Here is a 25,843-nt window from a genome sequence, read left to right on the forward strand (position 1 = left end):
ATAAAAATTTAAAGTTAAAATTTATTATTATATTTTAAATATAATATTAAATTTTAATTTGCATTTTATAATATTATACCATTAAAACTAAAGTTTTTAAACAAAAAATAAAATGGTTTTAAAGTAAATGCAGTTTTGTAAAATCATTTTATTTTTAATAGATTGATAATACAGACAATGTAATCTTTTATTGTAAATAAAACAATATTTCTTTATTTTTTTTTGCAAATTTCATAAATTAAAAACTTTTTTGGTAATAAATACTTTTCTTTATATGATTTTATTAAAAGTAGCTAATTAATAATCAAAATGTTGACTAAAACTACAAAACTTAAAATCATTTCTTAAAATGAAATGCTTTCAGAGATTATTTGCAACTTTTACATTTTTAATTCAATTTTTAGAGCCTCAGTTAGTTGATGTTTCTTTCTAATTAATATATTATTTATTTCTTCTTACTCCAGTTTAAATTACCAAAAATCACAACATTGCACTTTATACTTTATTAGAATACTTGAATATAATGAAAACTTAATATTTTTGAGTATTCTTTTGGAAAAATTAAACTACTGACAAAAATATTCTTAACAAAAAATAGATTCAAGAAATAATTTAAATAAACAATTTGGAATTAAAATCTAAGTTATCCAAATATTATGGTAAACGATAGACTTAACAACTTTTTAATGATAACTAAAATAATTATAAAATCATATTAATCTATCTGACAAAAACTTTTTAAACTCGAACACGTTTTAAACAATATCGGTTCTTTTCTTGTTTAAAATATGCCAATGTTACTTTTGAAGGCTAATCATCTAAATGATAAACAGTTAATTAATACTTTTTCTAATAATAAAACAAGGTTTTCGAAATATAAAAATACAATAAAATCTATTTTAGATATTTTAAAGTGCAATAATAGCTTCATATCAATAAAATATGAGTATAAAAAGATACATATTACTCTTCTAAAAAAGTTAATAAATATTCAAGTGAAAAATTTTGTATTAATCTATGTCAAAATGATTGTAATTATAAATGAATTAATATTGATAGATTAATTCTTTATTAGTAACAATTTTTAATTTATATTTTATTAGTTTCATTAAATATGTCAATTTAATTCTTTTAAAATATTTTACTTTTAAGCATAAAAAAAAAAAAATAAAGAAAGCAAAGACTTACCATAATAGTCCAGTGGTTGTGCTTTATTGATGAAATTTAGAAAAGTATAAATAAAATCAGTAATTATTGATTGTAAAAAAAATTGCAGAAGTATTTATAGAAGAAAGATCATTAATAAGTTTTCTCTTAAAATTAAAAATTCCTATAATTTTAACATTTTAAAATCTATATTTTAAAAAAAAATTATATTTTTAACTCTAAAAGCTTATTAATAATAGTAATAATAGCAAATTTTTCATTTCACATATAGTAATAAATTTATTTTAATTAAATATAGAAATAGTTATAAATTTACAGCAACTTCAAATAAAATTTGCAACTTCATTCTATNAATATTTCTTTATTTTTTTTTGCAAATTTCATAAATTAAAAACTTTTTTGGTAATAAATACTTTTCTTTATATGATTTTATTAAAAGTAGCTAATTAATAATCAAAATGTTGACTAAAACTACAAAACTTAAAATCATTTCTTAAAATGAAATGCTTTCAGAGATTATTTGCAACTTTTACATTTTTAATTCAATTTTTAGAGCCTCAGTTAGTTGATGTTTCTTTCTAATTAATATATTATTTATTTCTTCTTACTCCAGTTTAAATTACCAAAAATCACAACATTGCACTTTATACTTTATTAGAATACTTGAATATAATGAAAACTTAATATTTTTGAGTATTCTTTTGGAAAAATTAAACTACTGACAAAAATATTCTTAACAAAAAATAGATTCAAGAAATAATTTAAATAAACAATTTGGAATTAAAATCTAAGTTATCCAAATATTATGGTAAACGATAGACTTAACAACTTTTTAATGATAACTAAAATAATTATAAAATCATATTAATCTATCTGACAAAAACTTTTTAAACTCGAACACGTTTTAAACAATATCGGTTCTTTTCTTGTTTAAAATATGCCAATGTTACTTTTGAAGGCTAATCATCTAAATGATAAACAGTTAAAATAAAAATATTAGCTTAATGCTTTTTGGCTTCTTCAAAACATCTTAATTACCTACTTAATTTGAAATAAAAATGAAATACTAACAAATTAAAATTCATTTTCTAGCCTATTCATCTTTCTTAAACTTTTCTTAATTTCTCTTGCGTTTAATACCAATTATTTTTAGTACTTAAACAGAATAATTAATATCTTTAGAGAACAATTTATAAAAATATCTTAATCATTAATTAATTAACTGAAAAAAAGTTCATTGAACATTAAATAAACATTCTCTAATATGATTATATACAAGTATTTACTATATAAGTGCCATTGATGCAATATTAATGAAATATTATTTAACCAATTACATTGCTATCAGTTAGGTTCAATTAAAAATATTTAATTTTATGGCATAATTGTTGATCCAATTAATGTAGAATTGAATTTCATATTTAGTTACAGAAATCAAAAAATATTTGTACATATTTATATACCAGAAGTCAATAACCCAAATTCTTGGTTTTGTAAGAAGCATCCAGTCAAAAGAAATCACAACTAGTCAACTGTAGAAAATTAACTTTATTCACTTAACTTATATGTTTTGCAGTAATCCTCATTAGATATATTATTGCCACTGAAAAATATTACAGAATACTTCTTTACGATGCCATTTTACATTTTAGCTTATGTAAAACCATTTAAAATTCATTAAAAGCTTCCATTTTACATTATATATTTTTATTTACAAATTTATACTAATTTTTAAAAGTTTTAAATATCAAATTTTTTTCAAGTTTTCAAGAAGTTTCATTTTCAGGATACAGTTGATAGACAAAAAAAAATTCCGGTATTTAAATATCACACAAGATTAAAAATTTGTTGATTGGACACTCAGAATAATGTTCAAATTTTATGATATTATTTTTATTTTTCTTTTAAGTTAATAGCTGCAATATATCTATAATCATATTTTTAATATAATCAATTGCACATCTCTTTTATTCACAACATGCATTAATATTTTAAAATATTTTTCAATAATCTAATTTTCAAAACTTTTATTATTATATTAATTAATTGTATAAAATTTCATTTTTCTATTTGCCTTTTCAAAACATAAGTTTACACCATTATCACAAATTTTTAATTTTAGATCAAGATTTTTAATTGAAGACATTATAAAATTAAATAAAAGATGGATACAATGATTTAAAAAATGTTTCTATAAAAAAATATTCCTTTGAAATTTATAAGAGAAAAAACTTCATAATAGCTGATGTATCTTTTTCTATATGGTATTATTTATATTGTCAAACTGTATTTACTAAAATCAATTTTTCATTTAATTCTGTTTAATACTAAATTATTTTATTTTCAAATGCATGAACTGTGAATAATTATTAGCATTGTATTATTCATACAGAAGTATTGATTTATGTATTATATAAATTAATTTATTTATTTTTAAAATAACAATGAAAATAACATACTCTGTCTTGTGGAGTTAAAATCAACAAGTTATTCACACTTTGCAAGTAGTTTCAATAGTTTATGACTATCCTCCTCAAGTTGATTTGTTTTATATTCAAATTGAACAAGATTTTTTATATTTAAATGAAATTGGAACATAATGGGCAAACTAAAAAAAAAAAAAAAAGTTTAAAAGGNATCTGGATAAGGCCAAAATTTTAGGTTTAGTTCTTGCTTTCTTCATCTGTTTTTGGATATTGTCAGTTTTCTCTTCTTGTGACTTTGATAGTGTGTCCTTCATACAGATAAAGTTCAAAATTAATAATGTTACTTACTGTAACAAAAAGACTTGGATAAAATTAGCATTAACTGGTTAATATTAGCATTTATATATAAACTTTCAATGAACAGAAATAAAGAGATATCTTGTATATTAAACTTTCAAACTTATAGTAAATTATTATTATTCAAATATCAATATCCTTTAAAGTCATTGTTGAGATTTGTTTTTTGTATACTAAAATACATTTATACATTATAAGATAAATATCTGATTTTCAAGAACTTTTTATATGTATTTCTTCATAAATACGATATTTGTTAAAAAGAAATTAAGTAAAATAATATCAAATTTAAAGACGATAATATTTAGAAATGAAGTATTTGAAATTCATTATTTACAGAAATTCATATTTTATTTGAAGTTACTCAACAAAAAATTATAAAGCATATAATGCTTTTTATTTTTGAATTATATGTAAAAAAATTAAACATTTTTTTTTTTATTAAAGATATATTTAACACTATAAAATTTTAAAATAATTTTAGTGCTATAAATAAAAGAGAAAGCTCATTAATGATTACTATTTAAAAAGTAATAAATATAGATTGATATGCCATGCTATTTATGTAGTTTATATAAATGGTTCAAATTATGAAACTAAATAAATTTTAAAATGCATAATAACTAATTAAGTTTCTTTTATTATTCTTTATATAATAAAAATCTTTTAAGCATTATTTTCAAAATGTTTAGAAAATATATTAAAATATTAAAATTATCAATAATAAATTATATAATGGAGTACATTTCCAAGACAGAAGTGATCTTTTTCCTCAGAAAAGAAATTTTTTTTAAATTTATCTTTTAAAAGAAATTTTAAAATTTATCTATCTTTTAGGGCACTGTTTTAAATGAAACAGTGCCCTAGTTATGTTCAAGCTTACATAACTAGAAACTAAGTGTGTTTATTTTGTACAAATATTCTGAATGTAAAGAGCAACAATAAATAATTCAATAGTCTGTAAATTATATATGTTAATTGGTTTACTCATAAAAACATAAATCATTAGTGTTACATTATAAACAGTCATATTACAAAATGATTAAGTTTTTTAAATCTTCTCTAGAATGTTTGGAAGTATTTTTTTAGATCCTTTACATAAAATACTATTTATCAATAACAACTACTGTATTGTCAATCTGCCTTAGTGCCCACAGTGAAAAGGGTTTTAAAAAAATATCAGTTCATTAATTGATATTGTTGAACAGATAAACTAACAGCATTATAGTTTGGTTAAACTCTATAATCCTTTATGTCAGGTACAATATTTCCTATAGCAAACAAATATTCAATAGTTAAACCATGCACAATTTATTATTCAATTTTCTCTTCTACTATAGAAGAGAAAATTGGATTAAACCATTGGATATTTGTTTGCTGTAGGAAATATTGTACCTGACACAAAGGATTATAGAGTTAAATTAATAAGAATACAGCTACTCTATTTAAAGAAAGTATAATATTATAATGTAGACCTAATTCAGTGATGAATTTATATGCATTGAGTAATTATAAATTGTGGTCACAATATATGAGGAATTTTATATGAAGAACTATATTCTATTCCTTTATGCATTTATGAGATAAAATACTTGCCATAACAAGTGTTGATTAAAAAATTATGTACACAAAATATTCCAGTTACAAGTATGACAAGATTAAAATTCTTGCGTACTCTGATTAATGATTTGTAAATCCTAATCTTCATTTTGTTTTTTTTTTGTTTGTTTCATTCCCATTGTGCATTTGATGTACCATTCATTCTAACACAGTTGTGCAGTTTAGTAAACTTTATCTCTACATTATAGATTCTTCTAGTGGTAATTATAATTAATTAATTAAAAAAACATTATTATTTTACTCTATTTTACTTGTTTTCTGCTTGCTTATTGTCTTAACTTTGTTTTCTTACCATTAAATAATGTCTGATAGATAGTTGCTTAGGTTGTATTCATTCTTTTTTGTTTTGTATCTTTTCCCTTTTGTATTGATGAATAAAGTAAAATACTGATTGCTTCATTTCATTTAGGATCATTAATTGATAGGTAAATAAGTGTTCTGAAGCACTTCCATGTTATTTGGAGAATTTAGGGACTCTGGGTCATATTGAAACAAGGTACAAATTTCCATGATAAGAAATAATGGAAAAACTCATCTCTATTTAATATTTCAATTTACAACAAATTTTTGGGAATAAGGTATGCTCATAAATCAAGATTACACTGTAATGCAATTGAATTTAACATTAAGAATAATAGCAAAAATTTTATTTATTTTTAACAGTTTGCATTACAATAACTAAATTATATATTAAATTTTGTTTAAAGTTGAATAGTTTCCTATTTTCTTTAATGTTTAATAAGGTGCTTATTATCTGTTTATTTAAAAGTTATGTTGAAGCAATTATTTGTAAATAAATGATTTATTTTAAAAAATCATTAAAAAATTATTTTAAAAAAAGTGTTTCAATTCTAATTAACTCTTCTATTCAACTAAAAAACACATAATAAAAATAATATTGAACATATTACTAAAACAGAATTTCATGTATAATTAAAATTCTAGATAAAAAATATTTTCTCAAACACTATTATTGAAAAAGTCGTAAGTTTGTTATTCTAAATGTGTAATATGAACATTAATAACTTAACCTCGAAAAAACCTTTTAATATGCAGCCATTTTATTATCTTTTCGAACGCTTTTGGTCATTTTTCATGATCTCCTTCAAGAATAAAAATCGAATGATTCTGATCTGTATACAACAAAATTTGTTTTGGAACGTCTTTAAATTTGAACTTTCTAGTGCGCAAAGAAGTTCCAAAACAAATTTTGTTGTATACAAATCAGAAACATTCGATTTTTATTCTTGAAGGAGATCATTAAAAATGACCAAAATTGTTCAAAAAGATAATAAAACGGTTGCATATTAAAAGGCTTTTTCAGGGTTTAATTGTTTTTATTATAGAGAAGAGTATGAACATTAATTTCATGCTATAATCTTCATAAATGTTATTAAACTAGTATAATTTAATAGAAAGTTCTTTCATATAATTTTAAAAAAACAAAGGTTTTTTTGAAACTATCAACTTCAGAGAACTGTGTTTAAAATAAAATGGAAAATAATAAAAGAATCTTAGTTTATTTTTAATTTGCTTAAGTGAAAGTTTTATCCAATGAGAAAATTATTTTTTATCATTTTTTAAATAGAAAATAGAAACAGTTTCATTAGTAATTTCATAACAGAATTACAAACCCAAAAATAATGCACAAGTTCTACTTGATTTATAACATTTATTTTAGCTCATTTACTATAATCTGTTTATAGCTTATTCATGGCTTAATTACTCATGAAGAAATTTTAATTGCTGTCTTTGTTTTCTATCCATAAGAATAATGTATAATTTAACTTTAGTATTATAATGTAGATTTTGTTTATAATTATGACATATTTCTTAGAAATGTGTGTAAATATTAGCTTATAAAGCCTCTTCCTAAGCAAACCTACTTTAGTGTGCATGTACTAATGAATTATGTTTATGGAGTCAAAATTTAGTTAAAAATGAACTTATTAATGAAATTATTTCTATTTTATACTTTTTGATAATTAGAAAATTAGAGTAACAATTATTAAATTTAAAATATTTTAATAAGATTTGGAATAAATATCTATTGTCTATTGTAAATCCTTCAACAATTTAAGTGAATTTGTAAATTCTTAATATACAACAACAAGTAGCAAATAGTAATTTGTTTCTATAAATTTACATTCTATCTTAAAATATCAAAGTCATTTTTAATAAACTGAAAAAATAGTAAGAGGAAAAAAATGTTAGACTGGGCTCGTATTAACACAAACCTTTACGTGTTCTCCAGTAAAGCCCATTATCCTTAAAAGGGGATGAGTTTAGAGAGCCTTGTATTCAGGAAAAGAGATTAATTGATCAGTTGCAATAATTTTTTTTTATATCATTATTACAAAACTATAAATAATTTTAAAATTATTCTATTTACAGTACTGAAAAAGTAATATTAAACAATTTTACTGCTTTTTCACTTAATTATATTACTGCCCATTTCTCAACCTTCATTAAAAACAAAAACTACAAGACAAAAGTCAATGATTAGCATTTTAAAAATCGTTAAAGCCATTAATTTTATTAAAATTTATATATAGATTCAAATGTAATATTTTCTGTTGAAGTTTTAAATAATTCTATAATTTTTCATTACTTCTTATTTTCACTGCTGAGAAAAACATTAAAATTTGACTTCACAAATAACACCAAAGCTAATAAAGTTTAAGAAGTCCGAATTTACTATTTTAATTTTTAAATGTCAAGTTATCTCTCATCATCAGATCAAACCTTAAAGACTATGATGGAATAGTAGGAACATCAAAATGATAATTATTCCATATGGTTTAGAGTAGAATTTAATACGAATAAAACACACCTTTAATAATCCAGCTAATAAAAATTAATAAAGTAAAAACATTTTCGATCGTTTCTTAACGATCTTCTTCAGTTACCATAACATAGAATAAATCGAACACAAAAAAAGAATGTAAATACAAAATTAAAATATAAATAACGGAAAAGTAGCTGTGCTGATAAAATAAACGAAAAATATAAATTAAGCCGAAAAAATGTCCCTTAACAAAAATAAATAAAGTCATTAATTTTAAGATCTGATCTAATGATATGAAAATCATCTTAAAAAATGTCTAATTGATTGGGTGGCTGAGGCAAGTAAGGCATTAATCTATTATTCTGGAGGACCCAGGATTGAATCCAGAGGGACAGAAAACCCCCGGAATATTTTTTTTATATGTTGGGCCCCATTCTTCACTGCCTGGCTGCTCCACTGTAGACAAAATCCACAATGGATCTGTTAAAAAAGGTTCTTTTAGTGTCCACAGGGAAGAAAGAGCCAAAAACAAAAATTAAGTTAAGTTTCCTTGAACTTTATTATCTATACTGTTATTTACAATGAAAAATGGTAATAAAAAATTTTAATCTTTTAGAAGTCTTAAATAGTTTATTTTTGTTCTTTTCAACATTCAGTCATCATCTTCAGAATTTACATCAAAATGTGAGAAAAAAAGAGCAAAAAACAGTCTTTTTTAATCATTTACAGGTACTTTCTAAAAGATTTTTGAATAATCTCATGAAAAATATCAGAAATTTTATACCAGAAAGTGGATAAAATTTATAATAAAAAAAGTTTATAACAAATTTCACATTACAAACATTAATAAATTTATTAAAGTGATATTATAATAAGGTAATAACAGATTATTTTTAAAAATTTCCAGTTTTCCAATATTATTTAATGGTTTTAACATTTCATTAAGCATTGTTTTTAGGATAACATATTTATAAATGATGAAATGAATTTAGTACCATAGGGATTGTATTCTTCTAAACAAAGAATACAATCTCAAATTAGCAATAATGTGTTAAATTTCACAACTGTTATAATTAAATCACACATCTATGTTAAGTAAAGAGACCTATTAAAAATACTCAAAAACTTTTTGTTCAGCCCAATAAATATAACCTTTATTTATTAATTATGACATCCAAAAAGTGTGTGGAAGGAATGAAGTCTAACAGGCAAGAGAAAGACTGTAATATTTATGATTGAGATAAAAAAGGAATTTATTGTAAAGCATGAAAGTAGTACACGTGGTTGGATCTGACAGCTGTGTTTAAGATGCTGAAGTTGACAGTGTGCAATCAGTAACTGAAATTTTCATTTTATTATACAGTACTTACATAGTTTACTTGTTGTTGTTGTTATGTTTCAATTTATTATCAGGGAATTTAATTGTGTTACTTTTTCCTTAAATTACATATATTTGCTGTTTTAAGTATGTTGAAATAAGTACTGTTTAGGGCCTGGGAATAAATTAATTCACTTTCCATTATTCCTAATGGAAAAAATTGATTCAAACTTCAAATGATTTGGAGTTTGAACAGTCTCCTGGAATAAATTAAATTTGAAGTATAAGGCACCACTGTAATTCTAAATTTCTTAAGTGATAACATTAATGTTAATAAATTTGTATAATTAGCTAAAACATGGTTTGATAAAAATTTACTGATACTAGTTATTTGTTTCACTTTGTCTAAAACAGCTTGTATTCTTTCATAAATATTAATTATTTCTTTTTCCTTTACCAATGATTATTTTACAAGAGAGTAAATTCATTTTTTTTTTTTTAATTTTCAAAATCTTAACTGTCTACTGTCATAAACTAACTACTCACAATACATTTAGTATCATCCAAGTGTGTATTTAATGATATAGTATATCAGTACATTCTTAAAATTGTCTTCTAAGAATTTCACTCATTTTTGACAAGATTCTGTTAGTCATCAATTTTATTTATCAATATCAATCATATCTATAATAATTTGTTTAGTGTGTGATTTCTTAAGTTATTTTACTTACCATTTCTATTAAATCCAATAGAAGTTACATAGAAGTTATCCCATAAAAACATTTTGTTTAAATATTGTTTTATGAAATGATTATAGAATTCTTCAAATCCTGTTTATTCTTAATCAGTTAAAAAGGAACTAAGAAATTAGTAACTTTGTTTTATAATCAAAAAAATAATTTGATTATAAGTTAGATAGATTTTAAACTAATATAACATTGATAAGTTATTAACTATAATAAAATGTGCAAAATACTTAAATTTAAAATTATTTTAAAATCTTAAATTTTAATGAAGGTTGACGAAACAAGACAATATTTTTCTATTATACAAAAATATTATATTGCATTTAAAATTTAGAAGAATGTATGCAAAATAATAATTATTTTATTTAAATGTAAGACTTAATATTCCTTCAATTAAATTTGAACATTCATGCTAAATAAAATTTTTTGTGCAATACAAACAAATGATATAAATGATCTTTTCAAAACAGCAAATAAATAAAAATGTGATAAAAAAGTTTTAATGGAACTTCTTCCAGTGCTTTCTTTTTAACTACATATATTTTAGCATGGCAAAACAATCTATTTGCAATTTTAATAATAATAATAAACAAAACTTAAAATTTATAAAAAATACATTTAAGAAACTTAAAATCAAGCATTAGCAAAAAAGCAATATTGAAATAATAGCAGCAAAAATTAAAAAAAAAAACAACGATTGTCATTATCAGTTCATGCAAGTAAGAAATGAAAATGAGAATATATTATTAAGATGTACTTCTAAAACATAACAAATGACTAAAAAGAAGGGTGACAGTTCAACAGAAATAAAATCCACCACCTACTCATGCCAATTCCAAACAGATGTTGACTGTGTGAAAATGCAAAATAGCAACCAAATATTTCTCTGAAATACTAATTTTATATAATTCACAAATTTTAATTTTCTCCACATCATATGATTTCATATTTAATTAAATAAAATATTATTTAAAATACTAAGTAATGTTTCTTTTTTTTCTAATTTTATGACAAATATTTTTACAATACTAATAAATAAAAAAATTAATAATAAATATTTCAAACACTACAGGTTGTTGTTATAAAATTATTAAATAAAAACTACAGCAAATTTTGAGATTTTAAATCATTATAAATACTGAGATTAATGCACTGAATTTTTGTTTGAAATAATTTCCATCAGATCATAGAAAAATGATTCCATTTTTAACAGAATTCCTTTATAAATTAGCTTTTCAGATTTATTTTATTGTATTTAGAGCTTTATAATGTTATGTTAATTAGCACGCAATGATCAATATTTAACTTATAAACAGTTACACAGACACAAATTTGTTGCAATTGAAAAATAATTAGTTATAAAACTTTTTAAATGTTTTTCAATAATTATTGTTTGTTGTTTTATCAAAGGATGGAAATGTAAAAAGAATTTCTTCATTAGGTTATACAAAATATTCTTACATTCAAACAATATATTTCAAAATACATTTTTGATATTTTAATTTCTATATTTGAAATTTTTATAAATAATATAGAATAATGTGTTCTTGCATTAATGTATATTAATATATTGTTGTGTAGCAGAAATTGCTAACCAGCAATTACTGTAAAACATTTTAGGATGATAAATTAATAATAATCATATGATTTCATTCAGCATTTTTACCTAAGATAAATATATCAAAGAATGACTATGAAATTAAATTAATACAGTATATACAAAAAAAATATTCAAGAGTCCAAATTAATTTTGAATTTTAATAAAAACATTTATATTAAACTAAGAAAGTAAAAAAAAAAATAGAAATCCTGTTAAATTTAACGTAATTTACATTACTAATCATCAACATATATATATATAACTCAAATTATATATGTAAGTATAATAAATAATTTCAATTGCAATCTTCTAAAATTTCAGTCTACAGCTTTGTTAATTGTACCAATTAATAATTATCAAGAAATAGTTTAGAGTTACACACACCAGATGCACACCCAAGAAAATAATGACATTTAGATTTACAGATGATTGTAAATACAGTAGAATTCACTTATTGTTTCATCGTTTTAAATAACTTTTTATATGTAGAAGTCACTCATTGTAATAATGGATATTGTTGGGCTGCAATTTGAAAAAACTGTAGATCTATAAATTCCCACTGTCTGTCTTTCCTTAATCTCAAGAACAGAGTTAGATAGATCAAAGATGAAACCAGATATGGACAGTCATATATAGTTAATTGGGACCATCTGTCCCAATTAACTATATATGATCTTCGATGCAAACCAAAAGTCATGTTATTTCAATTCAAAAATTTCCCCTGAAAAGAGTTAAATGACTGGCATGACTCAATTGCTAAAGAAGTATGATGTACAGGGGCAAGACACTGCTAGTTTGAAGATGAAAAGCATATATCTTAAATTAAATAAATTAAAAAATATAGTTAATAATTGCAGCGTGGCATGATGGTGATGTCACAATAAAATAATTGCTCATTATCAATTGTTTTAATGTTATTGAAGTTAATATGTTCCAATGTACCAACACACCCATATTTACAAAACTTTGTTGTTATAATCAGTGTTTCAGTTTAGTTATTACCTTTGGTTAAATAGGCATTTTTAAACTGTCTTCTTATACATGTAGCTGATAACATAATTATTATCAGTCTTAAATCAGTGCTCTAAATGTTAAATATTTATCATTTTAATCATTACTTGCTTGCAATAGGATGGTTTAAATTGTTGGCATTTCTTAGTTTAATTATTTGCTAGCTGTTATTACAAACAATAGGAGTAAACAATATTGAATAAATAACTTATAAATTTTAAAACTTGTAAGATTTATTAATTGTTTTAACATATCATTTTAATGCAAAAATAAATAAAACTAGAATTTCTACTGATTGTAGTCTTTATTTACTACCTTACATAATGTTATTAGTAAGTTATTGTTATAAGTAGTAACTACAACAACTAACTGAATTATTACAATAAGCAGATTCTATTGTATATAATCAACTGCTAGATCATTAACAACATTGCCATAGGATTTCCCAAAGGATAATAATTTGAATCTGTCATCTAACAAGTGCATTTCAGTAACATTCACTGACAAATAATATAAATCAAAAATAAATAAAAATATCAAAAACTATTTGTTTCTTTAAGTACATAACATGAACAGATTTGTTCAAAACCTGAAGATGGTGTATGGTAATAGATCAAAAATGTGTGTTAAATAACAAATTTTCTCTCAGCAAACCTCAGATATTGTAATAAGATTGTAGTCTCTTGCTGCTTGTAGGAAGATGTAGTTACTTTTTGCATACATGAGATTGTGTATGTACTACACAGACACTTTGTTTAATGTACCATAAATATTTCTTATACAAAACAATCAATATTCAAGCAATTTTAGCAATTGCTTTTCTTCTTTAAGAATTACAAATTAAAAAAAGTTCACAGTTATTTTTTTATATCAATATTTTAAAAACACAAATAAAGTTTATATAATTGTTACTATTTATTGAAGTTCAAATTTACTAAATATAAAGTAAANAGCAGAAATAAAAATGTTATTCACAGATTACAATAACCTGAGAGAACATTTAAAAATACTTTTAAGGCAAAAATGATTCAAAAAATGAATAATAAACTTGATTTATAATTACCATTATATAAAGCAATTATAATCATTTTATTTGTGCTGGACTTAATTATATTGCTTGAAATGAAGTTAATAAACTGTTTAATTAAAGATAAACATTGTATCTAGCTTTAAATTAAACTAACAAAAAACAAAAAGAAGTACTTCAATTTACAGAATACTTATGTATATATATATAATCTCTTAAATTGCCTATGCGAAAGATTGACCATAGTAATAAATACAATTGATAATATAAATAAAAAATTCCCTGGTAACATTTTTGCATTTTTTGTGGCAGCCTAAAATAAAAGGTAGCGTGGCAGTGTACTTTTACATGATCACATATGTGTTTGAAAGAACTTTTAAGGCACTTGTTTGTCTTCAATTGTATATATTAATAAAATGTAGTCCTGGAATTTACAAGTATTTTTTAAAAAAGTTTATCACAGGCATGAAAAAAAAATCACTATCATGATATCATTTGGCTTGCAATCTGGTGATAAATTTCCGTACTGGGCAACATCATTTTGTTCCCATGTAGAGGCTAAAAAAATAAATAAAAAAAGTTCATGCCTATAAAAACACATCTATGTTCAGCTGTATCTAAATAATGACAGACAGACTCCACATTATCTGGATAAGGCCAAAATTTTAGGTTTAGTTCTTGCTTTCTTCATCTGTTTTTGGATATTGTCAGTTTTCTCTTCTTGTGACTTTGATAGTGTGTCCTTCATACAGATAAAGTTCAAAATTAATAATGTTACTTACTGTAACAAAAAGACTTGGATAAAATTAGCATTAACTGGTTAATATTAGCATTTATATATAAACTTTCAATGAACAGAAATAAAGAGATATCTTGTATATTAAACTTTCAAACTTATAGTAAATTATTATTATTCAAATATCAATATCCTTTAAAGTCATTGTTGAGATTTGTTTTTTGTATACTAAAATACATTTATACATTATAAGATAAATATCTGATTTTCAAGAACTTTTTATATGTATTTCTTCATAAATACGATATTTGTTAAAAAGAAATTAAGTAAAATAATATCAAATTTAAAGACGATAATATTTAGAAATGAAGTATTTGAAATTCATTATTTACAGAAATTCATATTTTATTTGAAGTTACTCAACAAAAAATTATAAAGCATATAATGCTTTTTATTTTTGAATTATATGTAAAAAAATTAAACATTTTTTTTTTTATTAAAGATATATTTAACACTATAAAATTTTAAAATAATTTTAGTGCTATAAATAAAAGAGAAAGCTCATTAATGATTACTATTTAAAAAGTAATAAATATAGATTGATATGCCATGCTATTTATGTAGTTTATATAAATGGTTCAAATTATGAAACTAAATAAATTTTAAAATGCATAATAACTAATTAAGTTTCTTTTATTATTCTTTATATAATAAAAATCTTTTAAGCATTATTTTCAAAATGTTTAGAAAATATATTAAAATATTAAAATTATCAATAATAAATTATATAATGGAGTACATTTCCAAGACAGAAGTGATCTTTTTCCTCAGAAAAGAAATTTTTTTTAAATTTATCTTTTAAAAGAAATTTTAAAATTTATCTATCTTTTAGGGCACTGTTTTAAATGAAACAGTGCCCTAGTTATGTTCAAGCTTACATAACTAGAAACTAAGTGTGTTTATTTTGTACAAATATTCTGAATGTAAAGAGCAACAATAAATAATTCAATAGTCTGTAAATTATATATGTTAATTGGTTTACTCATAAAAACATAAATCATTAGTGTTACATTATAAACAGTCATATTACAAAATGATTAAGTTTTTTAAATCTTCTCTAGAATGTTTGGAAGTATTTTTTTAGATCCTTTACATAAAATACTATTTATCAATAACAACTACTGTATTGTCAATCTGCCTTAGTGCCCACAGTGAAAAGGGTTTTAAAAAAATATCAGTTCATTAATTGATATTGTTGAACAGATAAACTAACAGCATTATAGTTTGGTTAAACTCTATAATCCTTTATGTCAGGTACAATATTTCCTATAGCAAACAAATATTCAATAGTTAAACCATGCACAATTTATTATTCAATTTTCTCTTCTACTATAGAAGAGAAAATTGGATTAAACCATTGGATATTTGTTTGCTGTAGGAAATATTGTACCTGACACAAAGGATTATAGAGTTAAATTAATAAGAATACAGCTACTCTATTTAAAGAAAGTATAATATTATAATGTAGACCTAATTCAGTGATGAATTTATATGCATTGAGTAATTATAAATTGTGGTCACAATATATGAGGAATTTTATATGAAGAACTATATTCTATTCCTTTATGCATTTATGAGATAAAATACTTGCCATAACAAGTGTTGATTAAAAAATTATGTACACAAAATATTCCAGTTACAAGTATGACAAGATTAAAATTCTTGCGTACTCTGATTAATGATTTGTAAATCCTAATCTTCATTTTGTTTTTTTTTTGTTTGTTTCATTCCCATTGTGCATTTGATGTACCATTCATTCTAACACAGTTGTGCAGTTTAGTAAACTTTATCTCTACATTATAGATTCTTCTAGTGGTAATTATAATTAATTAATTAAAAAAACATTATTATTTTACTCTATTTTACTTGTTTTCTGCTTGCTTATTGTCTTAACTTTGTTTTCTTACCATTAAATAATGTCTGATAGATAGTTGCTTAGGTTGTATTCATTCTTTTTTGTTTTGTATCTTTTCCCTTTTGTATTGATGAATAAAGTAAAATACTGATTGCTTCATTTCATTTAGGATCATTAATTGATAGGTAAATAAGTGTTCTGAAGCACTTCCATGTTATTTGGAGAATTTAGGGACTCTGGGTCATATTGAAACAAGGTACAAATTTCCATGATAAGAAATAATGGAAAAACTCATCTCTATTTAATATTTCAATTTACAACAAATTTTTGGGAATAAGGTATGCTCATAAATCAAGATTACACTGTAATGCAATTGAATTTAACATTAAGAATAATAGCAAAAATTTTATTTATTTTTAACAGTTTGCATTACAATAACTAAATTATATATTAAATTTTGTTTAAAGTTGAATAGTTTCCTATTTTCTTTAATGTTTAATAAGGTGCTTATTATCTGTTTATTTAAAAGTTATGTTGAAGCAATTATTTGTAAATAAATGATTTATTTTAAAAAATCATTAAAAAATTATTTTAAAAAAAGTGTTTCAATTCTAATTAACTCTTCTATTCAACTAAAAAACACATAATAAAAATAATATTGAACATATTACTAAAACAGAATTTCATGTATAATTAAAATTCTAATTAATGAATTAATATTATTTACAGATAAAAAATATTTTCTCAAACACTATTATTGAAAAAGTCGTAAGTTTGTTATTCTAAATGTGTAATATGAACATTAATAACTTAACCTCGAAAAAACCTTTTAATATGCAGCCATTTTATTATCTTTTCGAACGCTTTTGGTCATTTTTCATGATCTCCTTCAAGAATAAAAATCGAATGATTCTGATCTGTATACAACAAAATTTGTTTTGGAACGTCTTTAAATTTGAACTTTCTAGTGCGCAAAGAAGTTCCAAAACAAATTTTGTTGTATACAAATCAGAAACATTCGATTTTTATTCTTGAAGGAGATCATTAAAAATGACCAAAATTGTTCAAAAAGATAATAAAACGGTTGCATATTAAAAGGCTTTTTCAGGGTTTAATTGTTTTTATTATAGAGAAGAGTATGAACATTAATTTCATGCTATAATCTTCATAAATGTTATTAAACTAGTATAATTTAATAGAAAGTTCTTTCATATAATTTTAAAAAAACAAAGGTTTTTTTGAAACTATCAACTTCAGAGAACTGTGTTTAAAATAAAATGGAAAATAATAAAAGAATCTTAGTTTATTTTTAATTTGCTTAAGTGAAAGTTTTATCCAATGAGAAAATTATTTTTTATCATTTTTTAAATAGAAAATAGAAACAGTTTCATTAGTAATTTCATAACAGAATTACAAACCCAAAAATAATGCACAAGTTCTACTTGATTTATAACATTTATTTTAGCTCATTTACTATAATCTGTTTATAGCTTATTCATGGCTTAATTACTCATGAAGAAATTTTAATTGCTGTCTTTGTTTTCTATCCATAAGAATAATGTATAATTTAACTTTAGTATTATAATGTAGATTTTGTTTATAATTATGACATATTTCTTAGAAATGTGTGTAAATATTAGCTTATAAAGCCTCTTCCTAAGCAAACCTACTTTAGTGTGCATGTACTAATGAATTATGTTTATGGAGTCAAAATTTAGTTAAAAATGAACTTATTAATGAAATTATTTCTATTTTATACTTTTTGATAATTAGAAAATTAGAGTAACAATTATTAAATTTAAAATATTTTAATAAGATTTGGAATAAATATCTATTGTCTATTGTAAATCCTTCAACAATTTAAGTGAATTTGTAAATTCTTAATATACAACAACAAGTAGCAAATAGTAATTTGTTTCTATAAATTTACATTCTATCTTAAAATATCAAAGTCATTTTTAATAAACTGAAAAAATAGTAAGAGGAAAAAAATGTTAGACTGGGCTCGTATTAACACAAACCTTTACGTGTTCTCCAGTAAAGCCCATTATCCTTAAAAGGGGATGAGTTTAGAGAGCCTTGTATTCAGGAAAAGAGATTAATTGATCAGTTGCAATAATTTTTTTTTATATCATTATTACAAAACTATAAATAATTTTAAAATTATTCTATTTACAGTACTGAAAAAGTAATATTAAACAATTTTACTGCTTTTTCACTTAATTATATTACTGCCCATTTCTCAACCTTCATTAAAAACAAAAACTACAAGACAAAAGTCAATGATTAGCATTTTAAAAATCGTTAAAGCCATTAATTTTATTAAAATTTATATATAGATTCAAATGTAATATTTTCTGTTGAAGTTTTAAATAATTCTATAATTTTTCATTACTTCTTATTTTCACTGCTGAGAAAAACATTAAAATTTGACTTCACAAATAACACCAAAGCTAATAAAGTTTAAGAAGTCCGAATTTACTATTTTAATTTTTAAATGTCAAGTTATCTCTCATCATCAGATCAAACCTTAAAGACTATGATGGAATAGTAGGAACATCAAAATGATAATTATTCCATATGGTTTAGAGTAGAATTTAATACGAATAAAACACACCTTTAATAATCCAGCTAATAAAAATTAATAAAGTAAAAACATTTTCGATCGTTTCTTAACGATCTTCTTCAGTTACCATAACATAGAATAAATCGAACACAAAAAAAGAATGTAAATACAAAATTAAAATATAAATAACGGAAAAGTAGCTGTGCTGATAAAATAAACGAAAAATATAAATTAAGCCGAAAAAATGTCCCTTAACAAAAATAAATAAAGTCATTAATTTTAAGATCTGATCTAATGATATGAAAATCATCTTAAAAAATGTCTAATTGATTGGGTGGCTGAGGCAAGTAAGGCATTAATCTATTATTCTGGAGGACCCAGGATTGAATCCAGAGGGACAGAAAACCCCCGGAATATTTTTTTTATATGTTGGGCCCCATTCTTCACTGCCTGGCTGCTCCACTGTAGACAAAATCCACAATGGATCTGTTAAAAAAGGTTCTTTTAGTGTCCACAGGGAAGAAAGAGCCAAAAACAAAAATTAAGTTAAGTTTCCTTGAACTTTATTATCTATACTGTTATTTACAATGAAAAATGGTAATAAAAAATTTTAATCTTTTAGAAGTCTTAAATAGTTTATTTTTGTTCTTTTCAACATTCAGTCATCATCTTCAGAATTTACATCAAAATGTGAGAAAAAAAGAGCAAAAAACAGTCTTTTTTAATCATTTACAGGTACTTTCTAAAAGATTTTTGAATAATCTCATGAAAAATATCAGAAATTTTATACCAGAAAGTGGATAAAATTTATAATAAAAAAAGTTTATAACAAATTTCACATTACAAACATTAATAAATTTATTAAAGTGATATTATAATAAGGTAATAACAGATTATTTTTAAAAATTTCCAGTTTTCCAATATTATTTAATGGTTTTAACATTTCATTAAGCATTGTTTTTAGGATAACATATTTATAAATGATGAAATGAATTTAGTACCATAGGGATTGTATTCTTCTAAACAAAGAATACAATCTCAAATTAGCAATAATGTGTTAAATTTCACAACTGTTATAATTAAATCACACATCTATGTTAAGTAAAGAGACCTATTAAAAATACTCAAAAACTTTTTGTTCAGCCCAATAAATATAACCTTTATTTATTAATTATGACATCCAAAAAGTGTGTGGAAGGAATGAAGTCTAACAGGCAAGAGAAAGACTGTAATATTTATGATTGAGATAAAAAAGGAATTTATTGTAAAGCATGAAAGTAGTACACGTGGTTGGATCTGACAGCTGTGTTTAAGATGCTGAAGTTGACAGTGTGCAATCAGTAACTGAAATTTTCATTTTATTATACAGTACTTACATAGTTTACTTGTTGTTGTTGTTATGTTTCAATTTATTATCAGGGAATTTAATTGTGTTACTTTTTCCTTAAATTACATATATTTGCTGTTTTAAGTATGTTGAAATAAGTACTGTTTAGGGCCTGGGAATAAATTAATTCACTTTCCATTATTCCTAATGGAAAAAATTGATTCAAACTTCAAATGATTTGGAGTTTGAACAGTCTCCTGGAATAAATTAAATTTGAAGTATAAGGCACCACTGTAATTCTAAATTTCTTAAGTGATAACATTAATGTTAATAAATTTGTATAATTAGCTAAAACATGGTTTGATAAAAATTTACTGATACTAGTTATTTGTTTCACTTTGTCTAAAACAGCTTGTATTCTTTCATAAATATTAATTATTTCTTTTTCCTTTACCAATGATTATTTTACAAGAGAGTAAATTCATTTTTTTTTTTTTAATTTTCAAAATCTTAACTGTCTACTGTCATAAACTAACTACTCACAATACATTTAGTATCATCCAAGTGTGTATTTAATGATATAGTATATCAGTACATTCTTAAAATTGTCTTCTAAGAATTTCACTCATTTTTGACAAGATTCTGTTAGTCATCAATTTTATTTATCAATATCAATCATATCTATAATAATTTGTTTAGTGTGTGATTTCTTAAGTTATTTTACTTACCATTTCTATTAAATCCAATAGAAGTTACATAGAAGTTATCCCATAAAAACATTTTGTTTAAATATTGTTTTATGAAATGATTATAGAATTCTTCAAATCCTGTTTATTCTTAATCAGTTAAAAAGGAACTAAGANATCTTAATATATATAACATTAATACTTACCATCTCTATCATTGATAGATGATGATGATGTTTGTGTTTGTTTATTATAAGACACATTTTCTTTAGGTGGTATATTTGTTTGATGAACATTTACAACTGTCAAATTCAGTTTCCTGGAAGAGAAACAAATTTATTCTCATCTGTAAAATTTAATCCATATTTATAGGATTGACTATTAATGTACAATACAAATGAGAATTATTTAAATTACTATAAGTTAAGTTAATGTTCTCTTATAAAATAAAACTTATTTTCTTGATAATAACGTAAGAAAATTATTTCATTTTAAAACTATATCTAGAATATTTAACATCTCTTTAATTATTTTTGAATATAGATACAATGTAAATTTAATAGTGACTTAAATATAATTTATCACAATAAATTAAATAATAAGCAAAGCTAGTTTCAAAAGAGCTTAATACTTTTTATAACAGAGATGTTAGATACAAAAAAATTGTTCTAATAGTTTCAAAGATATTTCACACTAAATAAGCAATAGAACTAGATAGACTTCAAACATTTCAAAACAAGAAAAACCTTTTAAAATTAGAATTTCAAAATTAAACAGTTTAGTTTAATTAACATTTTTAGTTTAATTTTAAAATTAAACAATAATTTTTAATGAACAAACATTTTCAATCATCCTAAATGGCCATCTTCAGGTTCTACATTGTAAATAGTTTAAAATTCAAAGTCATATATGCATGTATTAAAACAAAGATAAATACTTGACTATTACATAAATGTGAAAATTAGCTAATACATAAAATAAAAATAGTAAAAATAATAAAATAAATACAAACGTTAATAACAAATAAAAAAGATAAAAGTGAAAAGTAATGATTAAAAACTAAGATTAAGCATCAGAAATATTCAAAATTATTTCAAAACAAATCTCCAGGCATTGGAAAGTACAGTGGTGCCTCGTATAATGTACGCCTCAAATAATGGACGCTGCGAACAACGGACTTTCTGTTTGGCCGTTACGTCACTCGAGCAATGGACTGACTGTGAATAACAGACTTTCTGTTTGGCAGTTATGTGAGGCGAACAACAGACTTTCTACGAACAGGTGCGAATGATGTTTCCACTCTTTTGCTGTTGCCAATGACAATCTGCTATTTTTAGAATATATTAAGTATATCTGAAGTACAGAGCTCCCGTTGGGATTCGGCTTGCTCCCTTGTTTATTACATACATCATCTCAGTGCAGGGTATTTACATTTATTCAAGTGTTGTGCAAATCATGGCTTCTAAAAAACAGAAAGGTGATTTCAATTGAAGCAAAGCAAGAAATCATCAGAATGAGTGAAAGTTGACAAGGACTTCCTTGTCAAATGGGGAGAGATTCAGAAGTTTACCAACACTCACTATCCAAACATAGCTGAGGCCAACAGGATCAATGATCTCTACAATGACACCCTTGCCATCATTTCCAACAGGTGTTGAAGAAGAGAGAGAAACAGACCACCTTGGACATTTTTTTCAAGAAGTCATCTGCCAGAAAACAAAGGATGGAACAAGAGGAGTTGATCCTGCAAGCTCCGGTAGCCTCTCCTGAATCTGACTCTGATTAAAAAACAATAAAAAGAGACCTGCTGCAATGTGTGAAAAGTGTGTGTCTGTATGAATGTGTGAAGAAAGGAGGTGGATGAACACTTTGGTTCCGCCACCTCCTTTATTGACACATTCATACAGAGTTTTAAATAAATTGACAGAGTTTTGTGTGTCATTCTGATGTTGCATTTTTAGAAGTAACTTTTTTACATAACCAGATAGTTTAATATTTAAAATGTCTACTCAGACTTATTTTATTAACAGGACTTATTATACAGACACCATCATTAAGAAAAATTTAAGAAAGCCTTAATAGTCTTTATTTTTCACCTGATGAAAAATAGACTATTAAGGCTTTCTTAAATTAGTATTTATTTATTTAGTCTTTATTTTTCACCAGGTGAAAAATAAAGACTAAATAAATAAATACTAAACTATAAGATAAGGACACAGAGGCATATAATTTAATATAACTGGATAATTTTTTGTATGGAATTTTCTTGCATTTTCTTAACACTCAGATCTTCAGTCAAACATTGACTGTACATGAAGTGTTTAGCTGGCAGAAAAGAGGGTAAGAAAAAGGGGAGGGAATGAAGGAGGGAGAAGAGATAGACAGTAGAGAAAGGTCGCTCTGAATGAAATACATAAGGCTACAATACCCTCTATGTTTGATGTTGGCATGAAGTTTTTAGGCTGCAAAGCCACAGTGCCCTAAAGGGTCTGAAAGAAAACCTGAGTATAGCAAACACCATAATTGAGTGCCACCACGAATAGCTAAGTGTAGAAGTTAGTGCCAAGTGACTTTTAGTAGGAAGACTTATATCTACTTAACACTAATAAAACTGAATGCAATTGCAAATCTTAATACTACTTAACAGCTAGACAAACGATGCGAAAAGCAAACAAACACAATGACAAACTAGATGAGACGATCAAACCGACAGAGACAACCGAGCAAGACTCCAAAATTTTTTATGTATTTATTTATTTATGTGAGATCTGAATTACCCCTGGGCCTAAATAACAATTTAAATATAACGTTAAAATTTTAAAGTAAAATATTATTTCATTTTGGTGTGAAAATATTGTTTTTCTAACGTGGGAAAACTGATAAAAGAGCCACTTCCTTTAACGGAAGTAGACACATCCTTTTGTTTTCCCACTTATCTATCACAAATCTCACCACACTGGAAATTGTTGACCCCTCAATAATTCCCCTTTTCATCTGTTCACGGTAGTGAAGACAAATAAGCTGATTGGTCATAAATGATGAGATATAGTCAAAGATCTGCATGATTCGAAGAGTATGTCGAAAGATCTCATAGGGAAAGGAGGTATCCTATATTCGCTCCCTAAGGCCAATGCCCTTAGTTAGGAGTACGAAAAGGATCTCAGAGAAGACCGACGTAGTCCATATTTGCTCCACAAAGTCCTTAGTCGTATCCAATCGAGTATAATAATGAGTTAATAGAGGAGAAAAGAAGAAACTTTAATATTGTGCCAAAGCAAGACCTCTCCATGCAACGAAGTAGGATCATCGAATACAGATGAACATAAAGACAAAGTAAACTTTGAGGTAGTGTGATTATAAATGAATTTGTGAGCTCTCTCTCTCTCTCGAAGTGTATATTTAATTAATCCATTGTCTCTCATTTGCTTAATTCTATTTTGTATAATTCCATTTGTGTAATTTTATTTACTTTTATTTTATTAAATCTTTTATTATTTGTTTAAGAAATGTCTCTTATTCAATATCTGAATCAAATCCATATTATCTCCACACGTGTGTTAATCCGCGTATCTAAATTTGATTAACTGGTGTCGGGAACCTGATGAGGAAGAAGGTGAATTCGCCATCACCAAATTCCGCTTTAAATTTATTCTAACTATAAGTTCCTCCGCACTAGAATTTCCTCAAATTAGGAAAAGCCATTCTTGTAGATGACCTGAGAACTAGTTTCACCAACTAGCCGCTGAGTAAGTGATACACGAGTAATAAACTATTCCCTGGCTAGAATCTCACATTTATTTATTTATTTATTTTTTTTAAACATTAACTTACTAACTAAACTAACCTACCATGATGTAGGATGAACCTAACCAGATGACTAAAGGTAACAAACTCTAATCTAATTTAACCTATCATAACCTAACTGGAAACTAAGCTAACAGTCCTTGATCTTCAGTCATAGAAAAAAAATATTATTCCACTGTTACGAGATATACTGAGCCCTGGTTGGCCCTGTCATGTTTGTGATGACCGTTTATATTTGAAGAGATTGGTTAATCTCTCAAATCAAGATTCCTGACACCATTTAGTCAATTATGCAGACTAAAACGCAAGTGAACATTTAATTAAGATTCCAGAATTTAACCCTTGTATGACGATCTGATGATTTATCAACAGTTTAGCCTCAGCTGAAACATAAGACATGACGACATTTTGTCATCTAAAAAATGTTTAATTTTAATATTAATAAAATTAAATGTGATTTCTTGCTATCATCTTTGATAAAAATTGAAATTTATATTAATGTTTAAAATAAAACGTCGTACTAATGTAAGAAAGTTTATCAAAGAGAGACAGAAAACTAATATATATATATACTGTTTCATATAAAGCAATATTGTTCACAAAAAATAGATCAATATGCATAAATCTTATATCAACATGTAGAAAACAATATTCTCTTTTGTGCTGGCTTGGTGCCAAAAACAAATAATGAAATCAAACAACTTTATTTTTTTTAAAGTGACGTAATTTATAACATCAAAAATTTAGGT

General features: G+C 24.1%; 1 protein-coding gene across 1 annotated transcript in view; it reads right to left on the bottom strand.

Annotated features, from left to right (window-relative positions):
* LOC111637781 (cytoplasmic dynein 1 intermediate chain 2-like) overlaps nt 1–25,843 on the bottom strand; it is an 85,419-nt gene that overhangs the window by 38,311 nt on the left and 21,265 nt on the right. The window contains exons 7-8 of the mRNA XM_023383352.1: nt 21,497–21,609; nt 1,189–1,209 (exon numbers count right to left, since the gene is read on the bottom strand). Coding sequence (XP_023239120.1) covers nt 1,189–1,209; nt 21,497–21,609 — 134 coding nt within the window. The remainder of the gene's footprint in view (nt 1–1,188; nt 1,210–21,496; nt 21,610–25,843) is intronic.

This window comes from Centruroides sculpturatus, unplaced genomic scaffold (genome assembly GCF_000671375.1).
Source record: "Centruroides sculpturatus isolate CEXI.00-Female unplaced genomic scaffold, Cexi_2.0 scaffold1176, whole genome shotgun sequence".
NCBI lineage: Eukaryota > Metazoa > Arthropoda > Arachnida > Scorpiones > Buthidae > Centruroides > Centruroides sculpturatus.